Genomic DNA, 24,052 nt, shown 5'->3' with positions numbered 1-24,052 from the left:
TAGCCCAATCACCACGCTGAACGGTCTCGAGTGGCAACAAATCTGCCCAATTAGCTGATTCACTTTCCTTCCACCCACTCTGTTTCGACACCCACTCGCCCAGTACTCCGGTCATCCTATTGGGCTGCAGCTACCCGTACTTTTCCCACAAGACCACAGCCAATCGCATGCAAGGAACAACGCAGCTAACTTGGCTACTCTTGTTAGCTAGCTAGCTTGTTATCTATGCTGGTTTTTAGCTTGCGTAACTCATACGTGTATAATTATAAGGGACGCTTTTGTGGATAATACCATTCCTGACAGGCTTATGAGATTCGATTTCAGCCTCAGAGGCTGGTCAGTCAGGATGCTGCCTTGTAGGCTGTTTCACAGGTAAAGCTCCTTGCAGGCAGATTAGCTGTCCGCGCTTTATAGGCTGATGCATATAATCCAGAGTGGGTGAGATTGTAGGGGTGGCCCAACCCTCAAAGTGTCTCGTCAACTGTGTGTAAGAGAGTTTGTCTTCTCAGAAATGCAGCCTTCTCTGTGTTGCTCTCCAACCCCCATTCCGTCACACCTCTGGGTAGCAGAGGTTCTGTTGTGATAACATCCTGTAGGTCTGATGACTCAACAGTAATGCTATTGGTCAACACCTTTTTTTTGTTAACCTAAACACAGTGAAATGGTTCTAAAAAGGTTCTTAGCTTCATTGTCAAATGGTTCTAAAAGGGTCTTAGCTTCATTGTCAAATAGTTCTAAAAGGGTCTGAGCTTCATTCTCAAATGGTTCTAAAAAAGGTCTTAGCTTCATTGTCAAATGGTTCTAAAAGGGTCTGAGCTTCATTCTCAAATGGTTCTAAAAAAGGTCTTAGCTTCATTGTCAAATGGTTTTAAAAGGGTCTTAGCTTGGATGTCGATTAAGGCAGCCCTCCGCACCTCTCTGATTCAGAGGGGTTGGGTTAAAAGCGGAAGACACATTTCAGTTGAATGTATTCAGTTGTACAATTGACTATGTATCCCCCTTTCCCTTTAAGACCTGACATATCACATAAATATACCTGCTACCATAGCCCACTGTACCCCTCTCCTTTCCATTTAAGGCCCACTGTACCCTTCTCCATTCCCTTTAAGACCCACTGTACCCCTCTCATTTCCCTTTAAGGCCCACTGTACCCCTCTCATTTCCCTTTAAGGCCCACTGTACCGCTCTCCTTTCCATTTAAGGCCCAATGTACCCCTCTCATTTCCCTTTAAGGCCCACTGTACCCTTCTCCTTTCCATTTAAGGCCCAATGTACCCTTCTCCTTTCCATTTAAGGCCCAATGTACCCCTCTCCTTTCCCTTTAAGGCCCACTGTACCCTTCTCCTTTCCCTCTTAAGGCCCACTGTACCCTTCTCCTTTCCCTTTAAGGCCCACTGTACTCTTCTCCTTTCCCTTTAAGGCCCACTGTACCCTTCTCCTTTCCATTTAAGGCCCACTGTACCCCTCTCATTTCCCTTTAAGGCCCACTGTACCCCTCTCATTTCCCTTTAAGGCCCACTGTACCCCTCTCCTTTCCATTTAAGGCCCAATGTACCCCTCTCATTTCCCTTTAAGGCCCACTGTACCCTTCTCCTTTCCATTTAAGGCCCAATGTACCCTTCTCCTTTCCATTTAAGGCCCAATGTACCCCTCTCCTTTCCCTTTAAGGCCCACTGTACCCTTCTCCTTTCCCTCTAAGGCCCACTGTACCCTTCTCCTTTCCCTTTAAGGCCCAATGTACCCCTCTCCTTTCCCTTTAAGGCCCACTGTACCCTTCTCCTTTCCCTCTAAGGCCCACTGTACCCTTCTCCTTTCCCTTTAAGGCCCACTGTACCCTTCTCCTTTCCCTTTAAGGCCCACTGTACCCTTCTCCTTTCCCTTTAAGGCCCACTGTACCCCTCTCCTTTCCCTTTAAGGCCTACTGTACCCTTCTCCTTTCCCTTTAAGACCCGACATATCCCCTCTTTCTTCTCTTTCATTGTCTCCTTCTCCTTCTTCTTCTTCTTTTTCTTCCTTCTCTCTCCTCCCCAGGGAGTCTTGGGGCATGGCCTTGTAGGCTAGGACTTCTCTCTCCCTCTCCGCCTCTGACCATGCCTAGAATAATGCCTTGTAATGCTTGTTAATGCTTTGTAACTTCAGCTTCATGGCTCGTATGTCAATCATTCATTTGACGTTAAATCTGACTTTAGCAGTTCAGACCTTTCCTTGACTTTTCTACTGTAACTCAACTATAGCCTCTTGCATTTTGTTAAATCACCTTTACGGAGTCTTTGTTAATGGTAACTACATAGTCTTATTACGGGTAGCATGTGAGGTATATACAGTGTATTTGGAAAGTATTCAGACCCCTTGACTTTTTCCACATTTTGTTACGTTATTGCCTTGTTATAAAATGGATGAAATCGTTCCACCCCCCCCCCTCATCAATCTACACACAATAATACCCCATAATGACAAAGCAAAAACAGGTTTTTAGAAATGTTAACAAATTTATTAAAAATAACCTGACAATGTTTCTCTCTAGAGTGAATTCCGTGGTGGAGTTTTAGATAACCTGACAACGTTTCTCTCCAGAGTGAATTTCCTGGTGGAGTTTTAGATAACCTGACAAAGCAATAGTGATGTGTAGTCCGCAAACGATTCCTTCTTTGTGAACAACTCTTTTTACTGACTTGAGAGTCATGATTCGTTTTTCTGAGTGACTCATTCATTTTAGCTGTTTGTTTTACCTGCTGGCCGCAATGACTATATAGACTATACAATACTATAGGATTGACATGCGCTCCTGTGGCTCAGTGGCTCCAGAGAAAACAGCTGTCTGTCAGGAAGCAGGAAGAAGAAAAATATGTTTAGTTCTGATCACTGAATACAATTCATTGCTTATTGAATGTTATGGACACAGCTTTGTAGAACCAAAACATTTGTTTGGGGTGCTGCAGTTCGCGAACGATATCGGGCTTATTACCCTCACAGCAGTCAAGCCTCTGCCAAGGCATTCCGTCAAGAGTCCTTACAATCTAGGCCTCCTTTTAAAGGCATCAAGAAATAATATCATTTGTATGTATGGCAATCCCAAATGTACATTGTTTAAAGCCACTTTTACAAATGACAGCTCCAGTAAGCCCCTTATGGTGAACGAGAGACTTGTAGAATCATGACTCTTTCGAGTTTTCAGTTCATCATTTGCCGGTAGGGGGTCCTGCGTGCTCTGGGCATTACTGGCTCAAATGAACGAAATCAGTTGAAAGATTCGTTATTTTGATTTAAAGTGTCAAAGATCAGAGACTGTAAAAAGAGCCAAACTTCCCATCACTACAATGCAAAATATTTTCCACAAACAGAGCACTGGTGGGGATTCTCTCCAGTGTGAATTCTCTGGTGAACTTTAAGAGAACCCAATGATATAAAAAAAATCTCCACAAACAGAGCACTGATGCCTTCTTTCTTCGTGTGTGGTCCTCATATGGTCTCTCAGGGTTTACATAGTTGGGAAGCATTTGCCACAATTGCTGCAGAGGAACGATGGTTTCTCTGGTTGGTCGGTCTCTGGTTCCTCTCCCAAGTGAATTTGCTGTTTATGTTTTAGTCCACTTGATGACATAAAGGAATTGACACAAAGAGGACACTTATATGGATTCTCTCCTGTGTGAGTTCTCATATGCCTTGTCAGAACCATATTGTGTTGGAAACATTTGCCACATGCTTTGCAGGTATATGATTTCTCCCCTGTGTGCGTTCTCATGTGCAGTCTCAGGCTAATGTTATGAAGAAAACATTTGGCACATTCTTTGCAGCTATAAGATTTCTCCCCTGTGTGCGTTCTGATGTGTTTAACCAGGAGTGATTTGATGGGAAAGCGTTTGTTGCATTGAGTGCATCCATGTAGACTCTCTCCACCACTGTGAGTCCTCATATGCAGTCTCAGGCTAATTTTATGACAGAAACATTTACCACATTCTTGGCAACAAAACGATTTCTCTCCTGTGTGAATTTTCATGTGCATTCTCAGGTTACTGTTAACAGAAAAACATTTGCCACATTCTTTACAGCTATATGATTTCACCCCTGTGTGCATTCTCATGTGCAGTCTCAGACTAATGCTATGACTGAAACATTTACCACATTCTTTGCAGCTAAAAGGTTTCTCCCCTGTCTGAGTTCTCATGTGTTTAACCAGGTCTGATTTGATGGGGAAGCATTTGTTGCATTGTGTGCATCCATGTGGTTTCTCTCCACTGTGAGTTCTCTGGTGGCGTCTTAGAATGGTTGTTGAAGTAAAGCACTTTTCACACACAGAACACTTACATGATTTCTCCCCTGTGTGAGTCCTCAAATGCTCTTCTAAGCCTGTCTTGGTCCGGTAACACTTGTTGCAATCCTTGCAGTTATATTCGGCAGCGTGAATTTTCTTGTGGTGTTTAAGATCAGATTTTGACTTGAAGCATTTTTCACATGTTGGACAATGGTAGAGTTTCACTCCAGTGTGAATTCTCTGGTGACTCTTTAGATATTTAGCTGATTTAAAGCATTTTTCGCATGTCGGACACTGATACGGTTTCACTCCAGTGTGAATTCTCTGGTGACTCTTTAGATATTTAGCTGATTTAAAGCATTTTTCACATGTTGGAGGACACTGATACGGTTTCTCTCCAGTGTGAATTCTCTGATGACTCTTCAGATATTTTGTTGATTGAAAGCATTTTTTACATGTTGGACACTGACACGGTTTCTCTCCAGTGTGAATTCTCTGGTGAATCTCTAGGTCTTTCTCTGATTTAAAGCGTTTTTCACATGTTGGACACTGAATGGATTTCTCTACGGTGTGGCATCTCATGAGTTTTCAGATGGTTTGGTAGTTTAAAGCTTTTACTGCACACATGACATGTAGGTGATTCCTCCTCTGTGTGATTCTTCATATGTTTCTTCCACTGCTGCGACAAGTTAAAGGATTTGCCACATTTCTTGCAGTGATAACTATTTTTTGTTGAGTGAATTCTCTGATGTGTTTTTAAACCGCCTAGTGTCTTATAGCGTTTACTGCACACGGAACACTTGAATGGCTTCTTATTTGTGTGAGACTTCAATGGTTCTTTCAGCTCACTGGTTGTCTTGGCCTCAGGGCAGACTTGAGAGCTTTGTCGTTTCTCTGCCTGTGTCCTCCTTGATTTGAGGGTCTTTAACTCTGACATAACTTCTTCACTCTCGTCTTCATCCACACTTAAAATGATTTTACTGTGAGCTGCAGAACAGTCTGGATTTACTGCAGAGAGGAGCAGAGAGTCACTGGTTAGTTCTGCTACTCTGTAGTCCTCTCCATCAGGTTCTGTTTGGATCTGTTCAGTTGTGTTGGTGGGTAGAGAGTCCCTCTCCCTCTCTCTGTCCTGATCAGAGTCTATTTCCACACAGGGAGGAGCAGTAAATATGAACTCTACAACATCTGTGGGATCAGACTCAAGTCTGTGAAGCTGCTCTTCCTCCTGACTGGTCCTGAGTTCCTCCTGTTCCTCTTTAATCTGTGTGGGCTCTGGGTCCTCCTGCCCCAAACTGGGGCTCCATTTCTGCTGCTGCTCAGGGGGAACCTCCTCTTCAGGGACAGTTAGCTGCTGGGGGTCTGGAGAGAAGGAGAGGGAATAATTATCCAGATAGACACTCAAGAAAAACCTAAGAGACTACAAATGTATCCAATTACACTCGTGTGTATCTGTGCTCTGCTGAGGCTAAAGGAATATCATACAGCATATAGAAGTGAATCTAGCTAGGAGGGTGGCTGCTCTTTGCTTTTGCCACAATGAGGAACGACAAGGGATGAGAGTGCTTAGTTAGATAGCTACTTACATTAGGCTACATCACATTACTCTTATATGCAGTTGGCCAGCAGCATACCACCCTGCATCCCACTGCTGGCTTGCCACTCAAGTTAAGCAGGGTCAGGCCTGGTCGGGAGATGCTGCTGGAAGTGGAGTTGGAGGGCCAGTAGGAGGCACTCTTTCCTCTGGTCTAAAAAAATATATTTATCCCAATGCCCCAGGGCAATGATAGGGGACATTGCCCTGTGTAGGGTGTCGTCTTTCGGCTGGGACGTTGAACGTGTGTCCTGACTCTCTGTGTTCACTAAAGATCCCATGGCACTTATCAAAAGAGTAGGGATGTTAACCCCGGTGTCCTGGCTAAATTCCCAATCTAGCCCTCATACCATCATGGCCACCTAATTATCCCCAGCCTCCAATTGGCTCATTCATCTCCCCTTCAACTATTCCCCAGGTTGTTGCTGTAAGTGAGAATGTGTTCTCAGACAACTGACCTGGTAAAATAAGGATGAAATAAAAGTTTAGCAGAAAGAGAAAACAGGCCTCCTTCACTATAACATGAACGGATAGTCAGATAATGTGGCTAAGCTATGGGTTGCTAGAATAGATTCCAACCTTACAGCTCTGCTCTCCTGTAAGGTTGGAAATTCCTTCTGTTTTGATTAATCACATGGCGAAGCTGGCGCAAGATATTGCTCGGAAAACGTACCTCAATCTAGGAATGGGATATGGCACTGTACTCCTGATTTATCCCATTATCCAAAATGCTACTTCGAGAACATTGAAGTACTGCTATTTTTTAATCGAACTGCCTTTTCTGTCCTCATGCTAGGTAGCAGAAGCCACAGCAGTCATTTTGGAATGCCCGTTGGGGTTGAACAACAAAGGATATTCAGCCAATCAGGCCCCTTGTTGTTCAATGCAATGTGCATTCCAAAATGGCTGCTGTGGCTTCTGCTACCTAGCATGAGGACAAAAAAAGGCAGTTTAGTATTTCAATATTCTCGATGTAGCATTTTGGATCATTGGAAAATTTGAGGTAGAGTGCCATGGACTATTGAGGTATGTTTTCCGAGCCATATTTTGCGCCAGCACTGCCGTTTGACTAATCAGAACAGAACAAGCCATTTCCAACAGTAGGTGGGAATCTATTCTAGTTAAGTCTGCTTAATAATACGTTCCTTTAGATATTTTGTTTGAAATTCCCCTGTTATAAAGACCAACAGTCCAGCCCACCACCACAGTAAGTTGAAATGGAATTGTATTTAACGTCTGGCTTCCTGTGGACACTTCCTGTTTTTTTTGCAAGGCAATTGAAAGCAATACTAGTGTAAATACACCAATTACAATTTGAATAGACAAAGCCATCGATCACGTGACACCATTCATTCCTATGTGAAGACTCAATAGCGCATTTGAAGCCAAGGAAGTCGGTTATGATGGCTTCTCATGTGGGAAATGTGTGTAGACTAATGCCACGTTTAAAACTGGGAACTCGGAAATCTCCGACTTCCGAGCGTTCAAAACAACTGGGAACTCGGGAAAAAACGAGCTCAGACTGGGAAAAAGCGAGTTTTTTACGGTCATCCAACTCGGGCTATTGCCGACCTGAAGATCACTGACGTCATGATTTGAACTTGTATTTTTCAGAGTTATTTTAAACGGGCCAATAACATGCGCTGTTTTAACTCCACCAGGAAGTGACGTTACAGGCTAGCTCAGTGCTGCGCCCTCTCATTGAGTATGTCAAGCTGAAGGCCAACCGGGGTACTGCAGGCTGCCATTAGCTACTAAATTATCCTTATAACTTGTGTACATCTGGAGTAATAGGAGCATTTATTGGTACCGTGATTGTTTTCGAAATTTGTATTTATTTACACGAAGATTGGCATTTTCCTATTCACTATAATGGGTGATCCTGTTTTCTGCAAACAATGCCGGCAGTACGGCGGGCGGCCTTGAAGTTCGTGCAGAGGCTTCAAAGAGAGGGGGCAGTCGTTCTCCCCTGAAATATACCAGCGTTGCTAAAAGCAGCTAATTCTAGCCATGCTGTAGGCTAAGCTAGCTGCCCCTCTCTGGTAGTTAATTGTTACCTGTGTAAACCACCCCCCCTCTCTTTCAAGACCTAACTACGAACCTGCTCCCAACTCCAGAAGAAGTTTCCGTAGACGTTCATTCTCCTTTGAAAGGGAGAGCTCTTGTTCTATCGTCTTTTCCACTGCTGCCATTATCTCAACAGTCACTGCTGCTAGTTGCTGCTGGTACTGGGCTATCCACTTTTCCTCTACATACCTGCCAACTTTTCAAAAAACCTTGGAGTGAGATTTTGTCCTGGGTCCGCCTGGGTCCTGCAGTCGGTGAAAAGCAATTGCACTGCCTGCGTCTCAGAACTGCGGCCGCCTTGATCTCATGAGGTTATCGTTGCCGAAGTGTGCATGACATCAGAGATAGTCGGGATCAAGTCGGACACAAATCTAACCAGCATGCATTGGGCGGTGATCGCCGGTGATCGATTCTGCGCAGACCTGGCTCATCTCAAATGAGCCTCTTGTCTATGATCTGTCGGCATGGTTATACTGGCCTGTGGCCTTCTTGGAGGCCTTGATGATATCGGGAGGGGGCTTCCATTTGAAGCAGGGCTCCAGATTGGCCATCTTTATGGTCATTATTGAGGACAGGGTGCCATCCAATGCTAGGCTGTTTCTTCTCTTGGTTTTGTTCAGTCCCACAACTGAAAACACCCTCTCAGCATCTGCGTTTGCATGGGGTAACACCAAGCTTGGCGACGGCAGCAAGCCTCTCGAATTCTTTGGCTCCTGTCACCTATGGAAAATGCACCAAAACACAATGGAAAAACATACCTTGATTTTTGATTGATTAATACTGTAAGTATACTGTGGGTTGATCCATTAACAAAGTTCAGATAAAAACATGCATAATTTGCAACATGCATGACCCATATATGCATGCAACAATTTTAAGCAACAGATGTAGCCAAGCCACACCTAGCAAAAGGAAAGACAAAAAAGGAAAAAATGTTTACCTTATGCTTCCGGGTTGCCATTTCAGCCCAGAAGCTTTCCATTTCAGTTTCGTCCTGCAGGGATATCATTGGCATGGTCTGATAATTTAGAAACTCCTCACCCAGAAGGTCATGCTCCTCTGGCCCATGGTATGGGTGGAGATGGGGAAACCTATTTATGAAAGTAGAGTTACAAGTTGTTACGTTTTAGGTATATAGTCATCAACCAGCAGCAGTTCCTACACATCTTTGAGGAGAAGCCACATAAGAATATATCATGTGCATTTTAGGAGTGAACACACCTCATCATAAAACACAGGGTATTTTAGCTAAGATTATAGTCAATAATTAGAGAAAAAAAAACTAACCTTTCAACAAAGTACAGGACATCTTCGATGTCACTTTCAGCCCTCTGCCGTACATCTACAAATTGTGCGTGCTTGATCAGTGGCTCTTCCAGTGGCAGCTTCTTAAGTGCATAGTCCACAGCACTTGTCAGGAAACACAACACAGCTTCAAGTTTTTAAAGTTTAAGAGAGTGAGTACTCAATTGGACGACATTTAGTTGTTACATACCTAGTCTCAGCTCAGCTTCTTATCAGACTTCTTGAGGTAGTGACCGTTTCTTCTCCTGTTGTATTTCGCGGCAATAGTATCTCTTCTTCTGTCGCTAACTTCGGGGTGCAGCGCATATGGTTCAGTGGCGCTCATCAGCGCCATCTACCGTCGGGGAGTTTGAAAAAAGGAACGAACGAAGTCTCGACCGATTTTTTTGCGTGAGAAATTGGATGTGTGGCGTGAGTGCGTGTGAAAACAGGCAAAAACGTGTGTCACACGGCGAAAGCGTGAGAGTTGGCAGCTCTGAGCTCTTGAGCTTGTGCACACTGATTTGGCTGGCCCTATTGAGCCAGAGGCGAAAGATGGGTTCAGATATACTCTAGCATTTACGGATGATTATTCAGGGGTAGTTTTTGTGTATTTCCTAAAAGCAAAGAGTGATACTGTAAAAGCTACTGAGAAGTTTATTGCTGATGTGGCCCCTTATGGAAAAATAAAGTGTGTCAGGTCAGATAATGGCACAGAGTACACAGCCAAAGAGTTCCAGTCACTGCTCAGTAAGAATGCCATAAGACATGAAACTTCAGCCCCTTTACTCACCCCATCAAAATGGGACCGCTGAGAGAAATTGGAGAACACTGTTTGAAATGGCAAGATGCATGCTACTTGAGAGCAACCTACCAAATAAATTGTGGACATATGCTGTAATGACTGCTGCAGTGATTCGCAATAGGTGTTACAATAAGCGTGTAGGACAAACTCCACACTACATGTTTACTGGGAGAAAGCCTGATCTTTCAAAGTTTAAAGAATTTGGATCTGTTTGCTATGCATATAGACAGAACAAGAAAAAGTTGGACTCAAGATGTGAAAAGGGTATTTTTGTCGGGTATGATAAAAATAGTCCAGCATACCTAGTCTACTACCCAGACACTGGAAAAGTTCTTAAAAACAGATTAGTCAAGTTCGTTACAAAAGGTGTAGTCGAACGCCAAACTCATTTGAATCCCCCATGCCAAAAGCCAAGATGGCAGATCAAAATTCCGAAGAGACACAAGATGTGCAAATCGAGACTTCAGATAGTCAGAGTCCACGCTATCCAGACAGAGAGAGGAAGAAACCTCAGTACTTAAAAGACTATGAGTGTAAAGTGAAGTGTGATGAGCAGATACCACCTAGTGTTGACTACTGCTACAGAGTAATGTGCAATGCACCACAAACCTTCAAAGAAGCAATGATTTCACCAAAATCAGAGATTTGGGCTACTGCTATGAAGGAGGAGATGGATTCCCTTAGGGAAAATGATACATTCACATTGACCACACTGCCAGAGGGTAAAATTGCAGTGGGGGGCAGGTGGGTCTATGCGGTCAAAAACAATTCAGATGAGACTGAGACATACAAGGCAAGATATGTTGCAAAGGGGTATAGTCAAGTGGCAGGAATAGACTATAAGGATACTTTTTCTCCAACTGCAAATATGACATCAGTACGTTGTTTGATGCAGCTAGCAGCTCAGTATGACTTAGAGTTACATCAGATGGATGTCAAAACAGCATATCTACATGCTCCTATTGACTGTGAAGTGTACATGGGGCAACCAGAGGGTTTTGAAGTCAGGTCAGATACAGGTGAGCAACTAGTCTGCAAACTGAACAAGTCACTGTACGGCCTGAAAACAGTCAGGAAGGAACTGGAACAAAATGTTGCATGATCACCTTAGTGAAAATGGTTTTACAGAACCCAGCTGATCACTGTGTTTATAACAAACAAACCGCAACAGAAAGGATCATTTTGATAATTTGGGTCGATGATCTAATTATCGCTGCTAGTGATAGTGACTCACTCACAAGTGTAAAATAAATGTTAAGTGAAACATTTAAGATGAAAGATCTTGGGAGGCTTAGACATTTCCTAGGCATTGATTTTACACAAAGTGAAGGGAAAATAAAGATGAACCAAACAAGGTACATAACCAAGATACTGGAAAGGTTTGGTATGTCAGACTGTAAAACAAGGTCAACACCATGTGAACAAAAACAAAACTTTGATGGTGATGGTGAACCTATTGATTCAAAAAGGTATCGTGAAGTGATAGGCAGCTTGATATATGTGATGACATGTACAAGACCAGATATCAGTTGGATTGTCAGCAAGCTGTCACAATACCTATCAGAACCAAAAGAGCAACACTGGATAACAGCTAAACATGTGTTGAGGTACTTGAAGGGGACAATGAATCAGGAGTTGTGTTACAAAAAGGGGGTGGAAAAACTCAACCTCGTAGCATATAGTGATGCTGATTGGGCAGCAGATCAAAGTGACAGACGAAGCATAACAGGGTATTGTTTTAGTTTAACTAAATGTGGACCTGTTATTTCATGGAGGTCTAAGAAGCAGCCAACAGTAGCTTTATCTACATGTGAAGCAGAGTACATGGCACTGGCTGCTACTACACAATAAAGTTTGTACCTTGTACAGTTATTGGGCGAGATGGATAGTGAGTGCCAATATGCACCAGTAACAATCTTTGAAGATAACCAAGGTGCAATTGCTCTGTCAAAGAACCCAGTATGTCGTCAGAGATGTAAACATGTCGACATCAGATATCATTTCAATTGATCTGCACTCAGTGATGGCAAAATAAGTATTGAATATTGTCCAACGGCAGACATGGTTGCAGATGTTTTGACTAAACCTGTAACGAAGTTCAAAAAAGAAAAATTATTGGGTTATATGTTTGGAATGTAAACTGACATTTGTGAGATGTATAACTGTAAGCTAAATATGTTGATAGTTAGGTTGAATATGACTTGTACAGTATAAGAGCAAGTGGGGGTGTTAACATATAGACTAATATGTTATTAAATTGTGTTGTTACACTGGTACAGTCATGCCCTATGAGAGATGTACAACTGCGCATGTGCGAAAATAAAAGAAAGGGCATTCCCGCGTTCTGGTTGAAACACCAACGATGAACATGTGTGTTTATTCCTCCGTTAAGTAAGCCCCGGTATTCCTGTCCTGAAGATGACACCACCAACAATGACACATTTGATCTCAATACAGTTTTCTGTTCCCAAAACATTTGATCTCAATACAGTTTTCTGTTCCCAAAACAAGAATCTGTTACGAACAGAGTGGACTAAGTTCAGTAAATTTGACCTTTTGCCAAAGTTTTTTAAAATTGCATTGTTTAGAAGAAGCGCAAGGACGAATTGATTAATTGCACACATGCACTTGAGTAGGCGTTCCCTAACGGAAATATGCAAATACATGCTAGAACGCGCCAATAGGATCTCGCTAGCCCCTGCTTGGCTCTGCCCACCTCCTTGCTTGTTCTGCCCAATATGCGTCATTTGCTCCCATTGGAAACACCAGGCTGGGGTGTATCTTGGATTAGTTATAAAAATCTTTGGTGACACTCCATCTTAACTCCTCCTCCACATTTACTGGATTGGTTGAACAGTGCAGAAGAGAACCTCCCCTGACGCCTGCTATGTCAGGTTAATGCATACCTATAATTGAGCTATAAAATAACTGGTGACAGCGTCCAAGATGTCCGACAGTTGTTATCAACATAATCTACTCATATCTGCATAGGTCGTTTCGTGGTGGCTGCCACCTGCTTTACAACTCGGAATTCCAAGTTGGAAACTCTGGCATCTTTCTAGGGCTCTGACTTTCCGACCTGAAGATCACTGATGTCATGATTTGACCTATTTTTTCAGTTCCCAGCTGTCTTGAAAGCACCATTTGAACAGGGCACCTGGCACCTGCCTGGGAGGCAGCCCGTACCAAAACGAATGCAGTCAACTTTCACCGGTGCAAAAAACACCTACCCAGGCCAGATTAGTCTAATTACCTCAATATTAGCAGGCAGTTCCGACTTCTGACTTCAGGCAATTGTTGTGTCGAGAAAATGTTGCTAATTATGCTGTGAGACCAAGGAAATCCGCTGACGCTGTACTTTGATCATAAAGGTTTATTATATCAGAGTATTCCAGCTTCAATTTATGGATGTCTGCAGACACCCGGAGAACAGCCGACCCAAATTCAAATATGCTATTCTCACCGTCCTTTGTCCCAAACCATAGTATATATCCTATGTCATCTGATATGGGTGTTTCCCCTACAGACCAATCCCCTGTCTCCACACAACAGACTTCCTCTGTTCTATGGTACTCCTATAGAACTGCTCTCCAGATGTCTCCCTGGGCCAAATCAACATTCTCTAAGCTACCATTTGCAAACATTAGCAAAGTCATAATTCCTCAGATACTACATATTATTAGCAGTTATTAGTTTCATAACAGGAAAAGGCTATACAGAGACTCCTGTACGGAAGCCAGAGAGGACATATGAATTTTACAAAAATTCCCTCATGTCCAGATCACAACTTATTTCTCATGATCTCTACATAACAAAAGTTGTTTTGTCGATCACGAGATAATCACGCACCATCCATTCATTTGTTCAGATACACGATAGCCACCTCATGAAGGAGCACTATGGCTGCATTTATCACAATGCGCGCTTGGGGCATTTAAGCCCTAAATGATGCCTGACAGGCAGCCCTGTCTCCCAGGTTGCATGCCGCCCACAAGGAGAACGGGGTAGCTGCCTCCCAATATGGCAACCGGAGTATGGGCGAGTGGGTGTGTCGAAAGGAAAGTAGTGGGCGTGTGGAAAGCGCTCTGCTATAGGTTAGACGGTTTTGATTGAGCAGTGTTGTTTTTCTTCTGTTTCTTACCAGGAAACGACCGTACATTGAGCTACCGTACCACGAGAGTTTGGACTTCTGTTTTTAAGCCAGAGGATGAGTCTGAGTCATATTTCACTGTTAGTTTTACACAAATAATTGTACATTTAAGCAATAAGGCCTGAGGGTGTGTGGTATGTGGCCAATATACCACGGAAAAGGGCTGTTCTTATGCACGATGCAACGCGGAGTGCCTGGATACAGCCTTTAGCCGTGATATATTGGCGATATATCACAAACCCCCGAAGTGTCTTATTGCTGTTATAAACTGGTTACCAACATAATTAGAGCAGTAAAAATAAATGTTTTGTCATACCCGTGGTATACGGTCTGATATACCACATCTTTCAGACAATCAGCATTCTGGGCTGGAACCACCCAGTTTATAATTTCAGTTATAAAACTGCAGATTGTTTTTTTTTTTATTCAAAGTGTTGACGAAGGGGGTACTGTTGCTTCATGCGTTGAATGTGTGTGCTTACTGTGACTGTCGCCCTGATATTGGCTACTAAGTAGCTACTTCCCACGCTGTGACTGTCACCCTGATATTGGCTACTAGGTAGCTACTTCCCACGCTGTTGCCGGACAGTAGTGCTGTCAACTGTCAAGCAGGAGCAGTCAATCGGGAGCGGTCAAGAGGGAGCGGTCAAGAGGGAGCGGTCAAGAGGGAGCGGTCAAGAGGGAGCGGTCAAGAGGGAGCGGTCAAGAGGGAGCGGCCAAGAGGGAGCGGTCAGGCAGGAGCAGTCAATCGGGAGCGTCAAGAGGGAGCGGTCAAGAGGGAGCGGTCAAGAGGGAGCGGTCAAGAGGGAGCAGTCAATCGGGAGCGGTCAAGAGGGAGCGGTCAAGCGGGAGCGGTCAAGGGGGAGAGACGGGCACTGAGTCCCAGTGTTGTTGCCATTCATGCCCTCCCCATTGAGTAGTAGACTGTATGTATGTATCAAGGAGACATCTAGATGGTTATCATTATTAGTTATCTCTTGTGTAGGCTGCTATCCTACCTGAAATAAAATATTGTGAGAGAAAAAATGGCCAAGTTAGCTTCCACCGGCGACACGACCGTGATACCCAGTAGGAAGCACTTCAAGTCGGCAGGCATGTCGATACAACACCGGTGCACTGGTCGCTGGCTTATCTCGTTGTGTAGCCCAATCACCACGCTGAACGGTCTCGAGTGGCAACAAATCTGCCCAATTAGCTGATTCACTTTCCTTCCACCCACTCTGTTTCGACACCCACTCGCCCAGTACTCCGGTCATCCTATTGGGCTGCAGCTACCCGTACTTTCCCACAAGACCACAGCCAATCGCATGCAAGGAACAACGCAGCTAACTTGGCTACTCTTGTTAGCTAGCTAGCTTGTTATCTATGCTGGTTTTTAGCTTGCGTAACTCATACGTGTATAATTATAAGGGACGCTTTTGTGGATAATACCATTCCTGACAGGCTTATGAGATTCGATTTCAGCCTCAGAGGCTGGTCAGTCAGGATGCTGCCTTGTAGGCTGTTTCACAGGTAAAGCTCCTTGCAGGCAGATTAGCTGTCCGCGCTTTATAGGCTGATGCATATAATCCAGAGTGGGTGAGATTGTAGGGTGGCCCAACCCTCAAAGTGTCTCGTCAACTGTATGTAAGAGAGTTTGTCTTCTCAGAAATGCAGCCTTCTCTGTGTTGCTCTCCAACCCCCATTCCGTCACACCTCTGGGTAGCAGAGGTTCTGTTGTGATAACATCCTGTAGGTCTGATGACTCAACAGTAATGCTATTGGTCAACACCTTTTTTTTGTTAACCTAAACACAGTGAAATGGTTCTAAAAAGGTTCTTAGCTTCATTGTCAAATGGTTCTAAAAGGGTCTTAGCTTCATTGTCAAATGGTTCTAAAAGGGTCTTAGCTTCATTGTCAAATGGTTCTAAAAGGGTCTGAGCTTCATTCTTAAATGGTTCTAAAAAAGGTCTTAGCTTCATTGTCAAATGGTTTTAAAAGGGTCTTAGCTTGGATGTCGATTAAGGCAGCCCTCCGCACCTCTCTGATTCAGAGGGGTTGGGTTAAAAGCGGAAGACACATTTCAGTTGAATGTATTCAGTTGTACAATTGACTAGGTATCCCCCTTTCCCTTTAAGACCTGACATATCACATAAATATACCTGCTACCATAGCCCACTGTACCCCTCTCCTTTCCATTTAAGGCCCACTGTACCCTTCTCCATTCCCTTTAAGACCCACTGTACCCCTCTCATTTCCCTTTAAGGCCCACTGTACCCCTCTCATTTCCCTTTAAGGCCCACTGTACCCCTCTCCTTTCCATTTAAGGCCCAATGTACCCCTCTCATTTCCCTTTAAGGCCCACTGTACCCTTCTCCTTTCCATTTAAGGCCCAATGTACCCTTCTCCTTTCCATTTAAGGCCCAATGTACCCCTCTCCTTTCCCTTTAAGGCCCACTGTACCCTTCTCCTTTCCCTCTAAGGCCCACTGTACCCTTCTCCTTTCCCTTTAAGGCCCACTGTACTCTTCTCCTTTCCCTTTAAGGCCCACTGTACCCTTCTCCTTTCCATTTAAGACCCACTGTACCCTCTCATTTCCCTTTAAGGCCCACTGTACCCTCTCATTTCCCTTTTTAAGGCCCACTGTACCCCTCTCCTTTCCATTTAAGGCCCAATGTACCCCCTCTCATTTCCCTTTAAGGCCCACTGTACCCTTCTCCTTTCCATTTAAGGCCCAATGTACCCTTCTCCTTTCCATTTAAGGCCCAATGTACCCCTCTCCTTTCCCTTTAAGGCCCACTGTACCCTTCTCCTTTCCCTCTAAGGCCCACTGTACCCTTCTCCTTTCCCTTTAAGGCCCAATGTACCCCTCTCCTTTCCCTTTAAGGCCCACTGTACCCTTCTCCTTTCCCTCTAAGGCCCACTGTACCCTTCTCCTTTCCCTTTAAGGCCCACTGTACCCTTCTCCTTTCCCTTTAAGGCCCACTGTACCCTTCTCCTTTCCCTTTAAGGCCCACTGTACCCCTCTCCTTTCCCTTTAAGGCCTACTGTACCCTTCTCCTTTCCCTTTAAGACCCGACATATCCCCTCTTTCTTCTCTTTCATTGTCTCCTTCTCCTTCTTCTTCTTCTTTTTCTTCCTTCTCTCTCCTCCCCCAGGGAGTCTTGGGGGCATGGCCTTGTAGGCTAGGACTTCTCTCTCCCCTCTCCGCTCCTCTGACCATGCCTAGAATAATGCCTTGTAATGCTTGTTAATGCTTTGTAACTTCAGCTTCATGGCTCGTGATGTCAATCATTCATTTGACGTTAAATCTGACTTTAGCAGTTCAGACCTTTCCTTGACTTTTCTACTGTAACTCAACTATAGCCTCTTGCATTTTGTTAAATCACTTTTACGGAGTCTTTGTTAATGGTAACTACATAGTCTTATTACGGGTAGCATGTGAGGTATATACAGTGTATTTGGAAAGTATTCAGACCCCTTGACTTTTTCCACATTTTGTTACGTTATTGCCTTGTTATAAAATGGATGAAATCGTTCCCCCCCCCCCCCAATCAATCTACACACAATAATACTCCATAATGACAAAGCAAAAACAGGTTTTTAGAAATGTTAACAAATTTATTAAAAATAACCTGACAATGTTTCTCTCTAGAGTGAATTCCGTGGTGGAGTTTTAGATAACCTGACAACGTTTCTCTCCAGTGTGAATTCCCTGGTGAACTTTAAGAGAACCCAATGATATAAAAAAATCTCCACAAACAGAGCACTGATGCCTTCTTTCTTCGTGGTGGTCCTCATATGGTCTCTCAGGGTTTTCATAGTTGGGAAGCATTTGCCACAATTGCTGCAGAGGCACGATGGTTTCTCTGGTTGGTCGGTCTCTGGTTCCTCTCCCAAGTGAATTTGCTGTTTATGTTTTAGTCCACTTGATGACATAAAGGAATTGACACAAAGAGGACACTTATATGGATTCTCTCCTGTGTGAGTTCTCATATGCCTTGTCAGAACCATATTGTGTTGGAAACATTTGCCACATGCTTTGCAGGTATATGATTTCTCCCTGTGTGCGTTCTCATGTGCAGTCTCAGGCTAATGTTATGAAGAAAACATTTGGCACATTCTTTGCAGCTATAAGATTTCTCCCCTGTGTGCGTTCTGATGTGTTTAACCAGGAGTGATTTGATGGGAAGCGTTTGTTGCATTGAGTGCATCCATGTAGACTCTCTCCACCACTGTGAGTCCTCATATGCAGTCTCAGGCTAATTTTATGACAGAAACATTTACCACATTCTTGGCAACAAAACGATTTCTCTCCTGTGTGAATTTTCATGTGCATTCTCAGGTTACTGTTAACAGAAAAACATTTGCCACATTCTTTACAGCTATATGATTTCACCCCTTTGCATTCTCATGTGCAGTCTCAGACTAATGCTATGACTGAAACATTTACCACATTCTTTGCAGCTAAAAGGTTTCTCCCCTGTCTGAGTTCTCATGTGTTTAACCAGGTCTGATTTGATGGGGAAGCATTTGTTGCATTGTGTGCATCCATGTGGTTTCTCTCCACTGTGAGTTCTCTGGTGGCGTCTTAGAATGGCTGTTGAAGTAAAAGCACTTTTCACACACAGAACACTTACATGATTTCTCCCCTGTGTGAGTCCTCAAATGCTCTTCTAAGCCTGTCTTGGTCCGGTAACACTTGTTGCAATCCTTGCAGTTATATTCGGCAGCGTGAATTTTCTTGTGGTGTTTAAGATCAGATTTTGACTTTAAGCATTTTTCACATGTTGGACAAATGGTAGAGTTTCACTCCAGTGTGAATTCTCTGGTGACTCTTTAGATATTTAGCTGATTTAAAGCATTTTTCGCATGTCGGACACTGATACGGTTTCACTCCAGTGTGAATTCTCTGGTGACTCTTTAGATATTTAGCTGATTTAAAGCATTTTTCACATGTTGGAGGACACTGATCGGTTTCTCTCCAGTGTGAATTCTCTGATGACTCTTCAGATATTTTGTTGATTGAAAGCATTTTTTACATGTTGGACACTGACACGGTTTCTCTCCAGTGTGAATTCTCTGGTGAATCTCTAGGTCTTTCTCTGATTTAAAGCGTTTTTCACATGTTGGACACTGAATGGATTTCTACGGTGTGGCATCTCATGAGTTTTCAGATGGTTTGGTAGTTTAAAGCTTTTACTGCACACATGACATGTAGGTGATTCCTCCTCTGTGTGATTCTTCATATGTTTCTTCCACTGCTGCGACAAGTTGAAGGATTTGCCACATTTCTTGCAGTGATAACTATTTTTGTTGAGTGAATTCTCTGATGTGTTTTTAAACCGCCTTAGTGTCTTATAGCGTTTACTGCACACAGGACACTTGAATGGTTTCTTATTTGTGTGAGACTTCAATGGTTCTTTCAGCTCACTGGTTGTCTTGGCCTCAGGGCAGACATGAGAGCTTTCGTCGTTTCTCTGCCTGTGTCCTCCTTGATTTGAGGGTCTTTAACTCTGACATAACTTCTTCACTCGCTCTTCATCCACACTTACAATGATTTCACTGTGAGCTGCAGAACAGTCTGGATTTACTGCAGAGAGGAGCAGAGAGTCACTGGTTAGTTCTGCTACTCTGTAGTCCTCTCCATCAGGTTCTGTTTGGATCTGTTCAGTTGTGTTGGTGGGTAGAGAGTCCCTCTCCCTCTCTCTGTCCTGATCAGAGTCTATTTCCACACAGGGAGGAGCAGTAAATATGAACTCTACAACATCTGTGGGATCAGACTCAAGTCTGTGAAGCTGCTCTTCCTCCTGACTGGTCCTGAGTTCCTCCTGTTCCTCTTTAATCTGTGTGGGCTCTGGGGTCCTCCTGCCCCAAACTGGGGCTCCATTTCTGCTGCTGCTCAGGGGAACCTCCTCTTCAGGGACAGTTAGCTGCTGGGGGTCTGGAGAGAAGGGGAGAGGGAATAATTATCAGATAGACACTCAAGAAAAACCTAAGAGACTACAAATGTATCCAATTACACTCATGTGTCTCTGTGCTCTGCTGAGGCTAAAGGAATATCATACAACATATAGAAGTGAATCTAGCTAGGAGGGTGGCTGCTCTTTGCTTTTGCCACAATGAGGAACGACAAGGGATGAGAGTGCTTAGTTAGATAGCTACTTACATTAGGCTACATCACATTACTCTTATATGCAGTTGGCCAGCAGCATACCACCCTGCATCCCACTGCTGGCTTGCCACTCAAGTTAAGCAGGGTCAGGCCTGGTCGGGAGATGCTGCTGGAAGTGGAGTTGGAGGGCCAGTAGGAGGCACTCTTTCCTCTGGTCTAAAAAAATATATTTATCCCAATGCCCCAGGGCAATGATAGGGGACATTGCCCTGTGTAGGGTGTCGTCTTTCCGCTGGGACGTTGAACGTGTGTCCTGACTCTCTGTGTTCACTAAAGATCCCATGGCACTTATCAAAAGTAGGGATGTTAACCCCGGTGTCCTGGCTAAATTCCCAATCTAGCCCTCATACCATCATGGCCACCTAATTATCCCCAGCCTCCAATTGGCTCATTCATCTCCCCTTCAACTATTCCCAGGTTGTTGCTGTAAGTGAGAATGTGTTCTCAGACAACTTCACCTGGTAAAATAAGGGTGAAATAAAAGTTTAGCAGAAAGAGAAAACAGGCCTCCTTCACTATAACATGAACGGATAGTCAGATAATGTGGCTAAGCTATGGGTTGCTAGAATAGATTCCAACCTTACAGCTCTGCTCTCCTGTAAGGTTGCGAAATTCCTTCTGTTTTGATTAATCACATGTCGAAGCTGGCGCAAGATATTGCTCGGAAAACGTACCTCAATCTAGGAATGGGATATGGCACTGTAACTCTGATTTATCCCATTATCCAAAATGCTAGCTTCGAGAACATTGAAGTACTGCTATTTTTTATCGAACTGCCTTTTCTGTCCTCATGCTAGGTAGCAGAAGCCACAGCAGTCATTTTGGAATGCCCGTTGGGGTTGAACAACAAAAGGATATTCAGCCAATCAGGCCCCTTGTTGTTCAATGCAATGTGCATTCCAAAATGGCTGCTGTGGCTTCTGCACCTGCATGAGGACAAAAAAGGCAGTTTAGTATTTCAATATTCTCGATGTAGCATTTTGGATCATTGGAAAATTTGAGGTAGAGTGCCATGGACTATTGAGGTATGTTTTCCGAGCCATATTTGCCTTGCCAGCACTGCCCGTTTGACTAATCAGAACAGAACAAGCCATTTCCAACAGTAGGTGGGAATCTATTCTAGTTAAGTCTGTTAATAATACGTTCCTTTAGATATTTTGTTTGAAATTCCCCTGTTATAAAGACCAACAGTCCAGCCCACCACCACAGTAAGTTGAAATGGAATTGTATTTAACGTCTGGCTTCCTGTGGACACTTCCTGTTTTTTTTGCAAGGCAATTGAAAGCAATACTAGTGTAAATACACCAATTACAATTTGAATAGACAAAGCCATCGATCACGTGACACCATTCATTCCTATGTGAAGACTCAATAGCGCATTTGAAGCCAAGGAAGTCGGTTATGATGGCTTCTCATGTGGGAAATGTGTGTAGACTAATGCCACGTTTAAAACTGGGAACTCGGAAATCTCCGACTTCCGAGCCGTTCAAAACAACTGGGAACTCGGGAAAAAACGAGCTCAGACTGGGAAAAGCGAAGTTTTTTACGGTCATCCAACTTCGGGCTATTGCTAGAGCTCCGCCTTTCCGACCTGAAGATCACTGACGTCATGATTTGAACTTGTATTTTTCAGAGTTATTTTAAACGGGCCAATAACATGCGCTGTTTTAACTCCACCAGAAGTGACGTTACAGGCTAGCTCAGTGCTGCGCCCTCTCATTGAGTATGTCAAGCTGAAGGCCAACCGGGGTACTGCAGGCTGCCATTAGCTACTAAATTATCCTTATAACTTGTGTACATCTGGAGTAATAGGAGCATTTATTGGTACCGTGATTGTTTTCGAAATTTGTATTTATTTACACGAAGATTGGCATTTTCCTATTCACTATAATGGGTGATCCTGTTTTCTGCAAACAATGCCGCAGTACGGCAAGCGGCCTTGAAGTTCGTGCAGAGGCTTCAAAGAGAGGGGGCAGTCGTTCTCCCCTGAAATATACCAGCGTTGCTAAAGAGCAGCTAATTCTAGCCATGCTGTAGGCTAAGCTAGCTGCCCCTCTCTGGTAGTTAATTGTTACCTGTGTAAACCACCCCCTCTCTTTCAAGACCTAACTATGAACCTGCTCCCAACTCCAGAAGAAGTTTCGTAGACGTTCATTCTCCTTTGAAAGGGAGAGCTCTTGTTCTATCGTCTTTTCCACTGCTGCCATTATCTCAACAGTCACTGCTGCTAGTTGCTGCTGGTACTGGGCTATCCACTTTTCCTCTACACTACCTGCCAACTTTTCAAAAAAACCTTGGAGTGAGATTTTGTCCTGGGTCCGCCTGGGTCCTGCAGTCGGTGAAAAGCAATTGCACTGCCTGCGTCTCAGAACTGCGGCCGCCTTGATCTCATGAGGTTATCGTTGCCGAAGTGTGCATGACATCAGAGATAGTCGGGATCAAGTCGGACACAAATCTAACCAGCATGCATTGGGCGGTGATCGCCGGTGATCGATTCTGCGCAGACCTGGCTCATCTCAAATGAGCCTCTTGTCTATGATCTGTCGGCATGGTTATACTGGCCTGTGGCCTTCTTGGAGGCCTTGATGATATCGGAGGGGGGCTTCCATTTGAAGCAGGGCTCCAGATTGGCCATCTTTATGGTCATTATTGAGGACAGGGTGCCATCCAATGCTAGGCTGTTTCTTCTCTTGGTTTTGTTCAGTCCCACAACTGAAAACACCCTCTCAGCATCTGCGTTTGCATGGGGTAACACCAAGCTTGGCGACGGCAGCAAGCCTCTCCGAATTCTTTGGCTCCTGTCACTCTATGGAAAATGCACCAAAACACAATGGAAAAACATACCTTGATTTTTGATTGATTAATACTGTAAGTATACTGTGGGTTGATCCATTAACAAAGTTCAGATAAAAACATGCATAATTTGCAACATGCATGACCCATATATGCATGCAACAATTTTAAGCAACAGATGTGAGCCAAGCCACACCTGGCAAAAGGAAAGACAAAAAAGGAAAAATGTTTACCTTATGCTTCCGGTTTCCATTTCAGCCCAGAAGCTTTCCATTTCAGTTTCGTCCTGCAGGGATATCATTGGCATGGTCTGATAATTTAGAAACTCCTCACCCAGAAGGTCATGCTCCTCTGGCCCATGGTATGGGAGGAGATGGGGAAACATATTTATGAAAGCAGTTACAAGTTGTTACGTTTTAGGTATATAGTCATCAACCAGCAGCAGTTCATACATCTTTGAGGAGAAGCCACATAAGAATATCTCATGTGCAGTTTAGGAGTGAACACACCTCATCATAAAACACAGGGTATTTTAGCTAAGATTATAGTCAATAATTAGAGAAAAAAACTAACCTTTCAACAAAGTACAGGACATCTTCGATGTCACTTTCAGCCCTCTGCCGTACATCTACAAATTGTGCGTGCTTGATCAGTGGCTCTTCCAGTGGCAGCTTCTTAAGTGCATAGTCCACAGCACTTGTCAGGAAACACAACACAGCTTCAAGTTTTAAAGTTTAAGAGAGTGAGTACTCAATTGGACGACATTTCATTGTTACATACCTAGTCTCAGCTCAGCTTCTTATCAGACTTCTTGAGGTAGTGACCGTTTCTTCTTCTGTTGTCTTTCGCGGCAATAGTATCTCTTCTTCTGTCACTAACTTCGGGTGCAGCTCATATGGTTCTAGTGGCGCTCATCAGCGCCATCTACCGTCGGGGAGCGTTTGAAAAAAGGAACG

The 24,052-nt window shown here is 43.9% G+C and overlaps 2 protein-coding genes across 2 annotated transcripts; both read right to left on the bottom strand.

Annotated features, from left to right (window-relative positions):
- Nucleotides 1-3,478: 3,478 nt before the first annotated feature.
- LOC123490403 (zinc finger protein 658B-like) lies at nt 3,479-4,932 on the bottom strand. The gene has a single exon (XM_045220442.1). It carries the CDS (start codon nt 4,832-4,834, stop codon nt 3,479-3,481), a length of 1,356 nt encoding a protein of 451 aa, XP_045076377.1. The 5' UTR covers nt 4,835-4,932.
- Nucleotides 4,933-5,017: 85 nt separating this feature from the next.
- On the bottom strand, nt 5,018-8,684 carry LOC121570336. Its single transcript, XM_045220441.1, has 3 exons — nt 7,945-8,684; nt 5,102-5,611; nt 5,018-5,037 (listed from the first exon to the last, which is right to left on the bottom strand). The coding sequence occupies exons 1-3, from the start codon at nt 8,033-8,035 to the stop codon at nt 5,018-5,020; spliced, it is 621 nt and encodes a 206-aa protein (XP_045076376.1). The 5' UTR covers nt 8,036-8,684.
- Nucleotides 8,685-24,052: the final 15,368 nt, after the last annotated feature.

This window comes from Coregonus clupeaformis, unplaced genomic scaffold (assembly GCF_020615455.1).
Source record: "Coregonus clupeaformis isolate EN_2021a unplaced genomic scaffold, ASM2061545v1 scaf3842, whole genome shotgun sequence".
In the NCBI taxonomy this organism is placed as follows: domain Eukaryota; kingdom Metazoa; phylum Chordata; class Actinopteri; order Salmoniformes; family Salmonidae; genus Coregonus; species Coregonus clupeaformis.
Note: the sequence above shows the minus strand (reverse complement) of the source record. Positions and strands in the feature narration are given on the sequence as shown.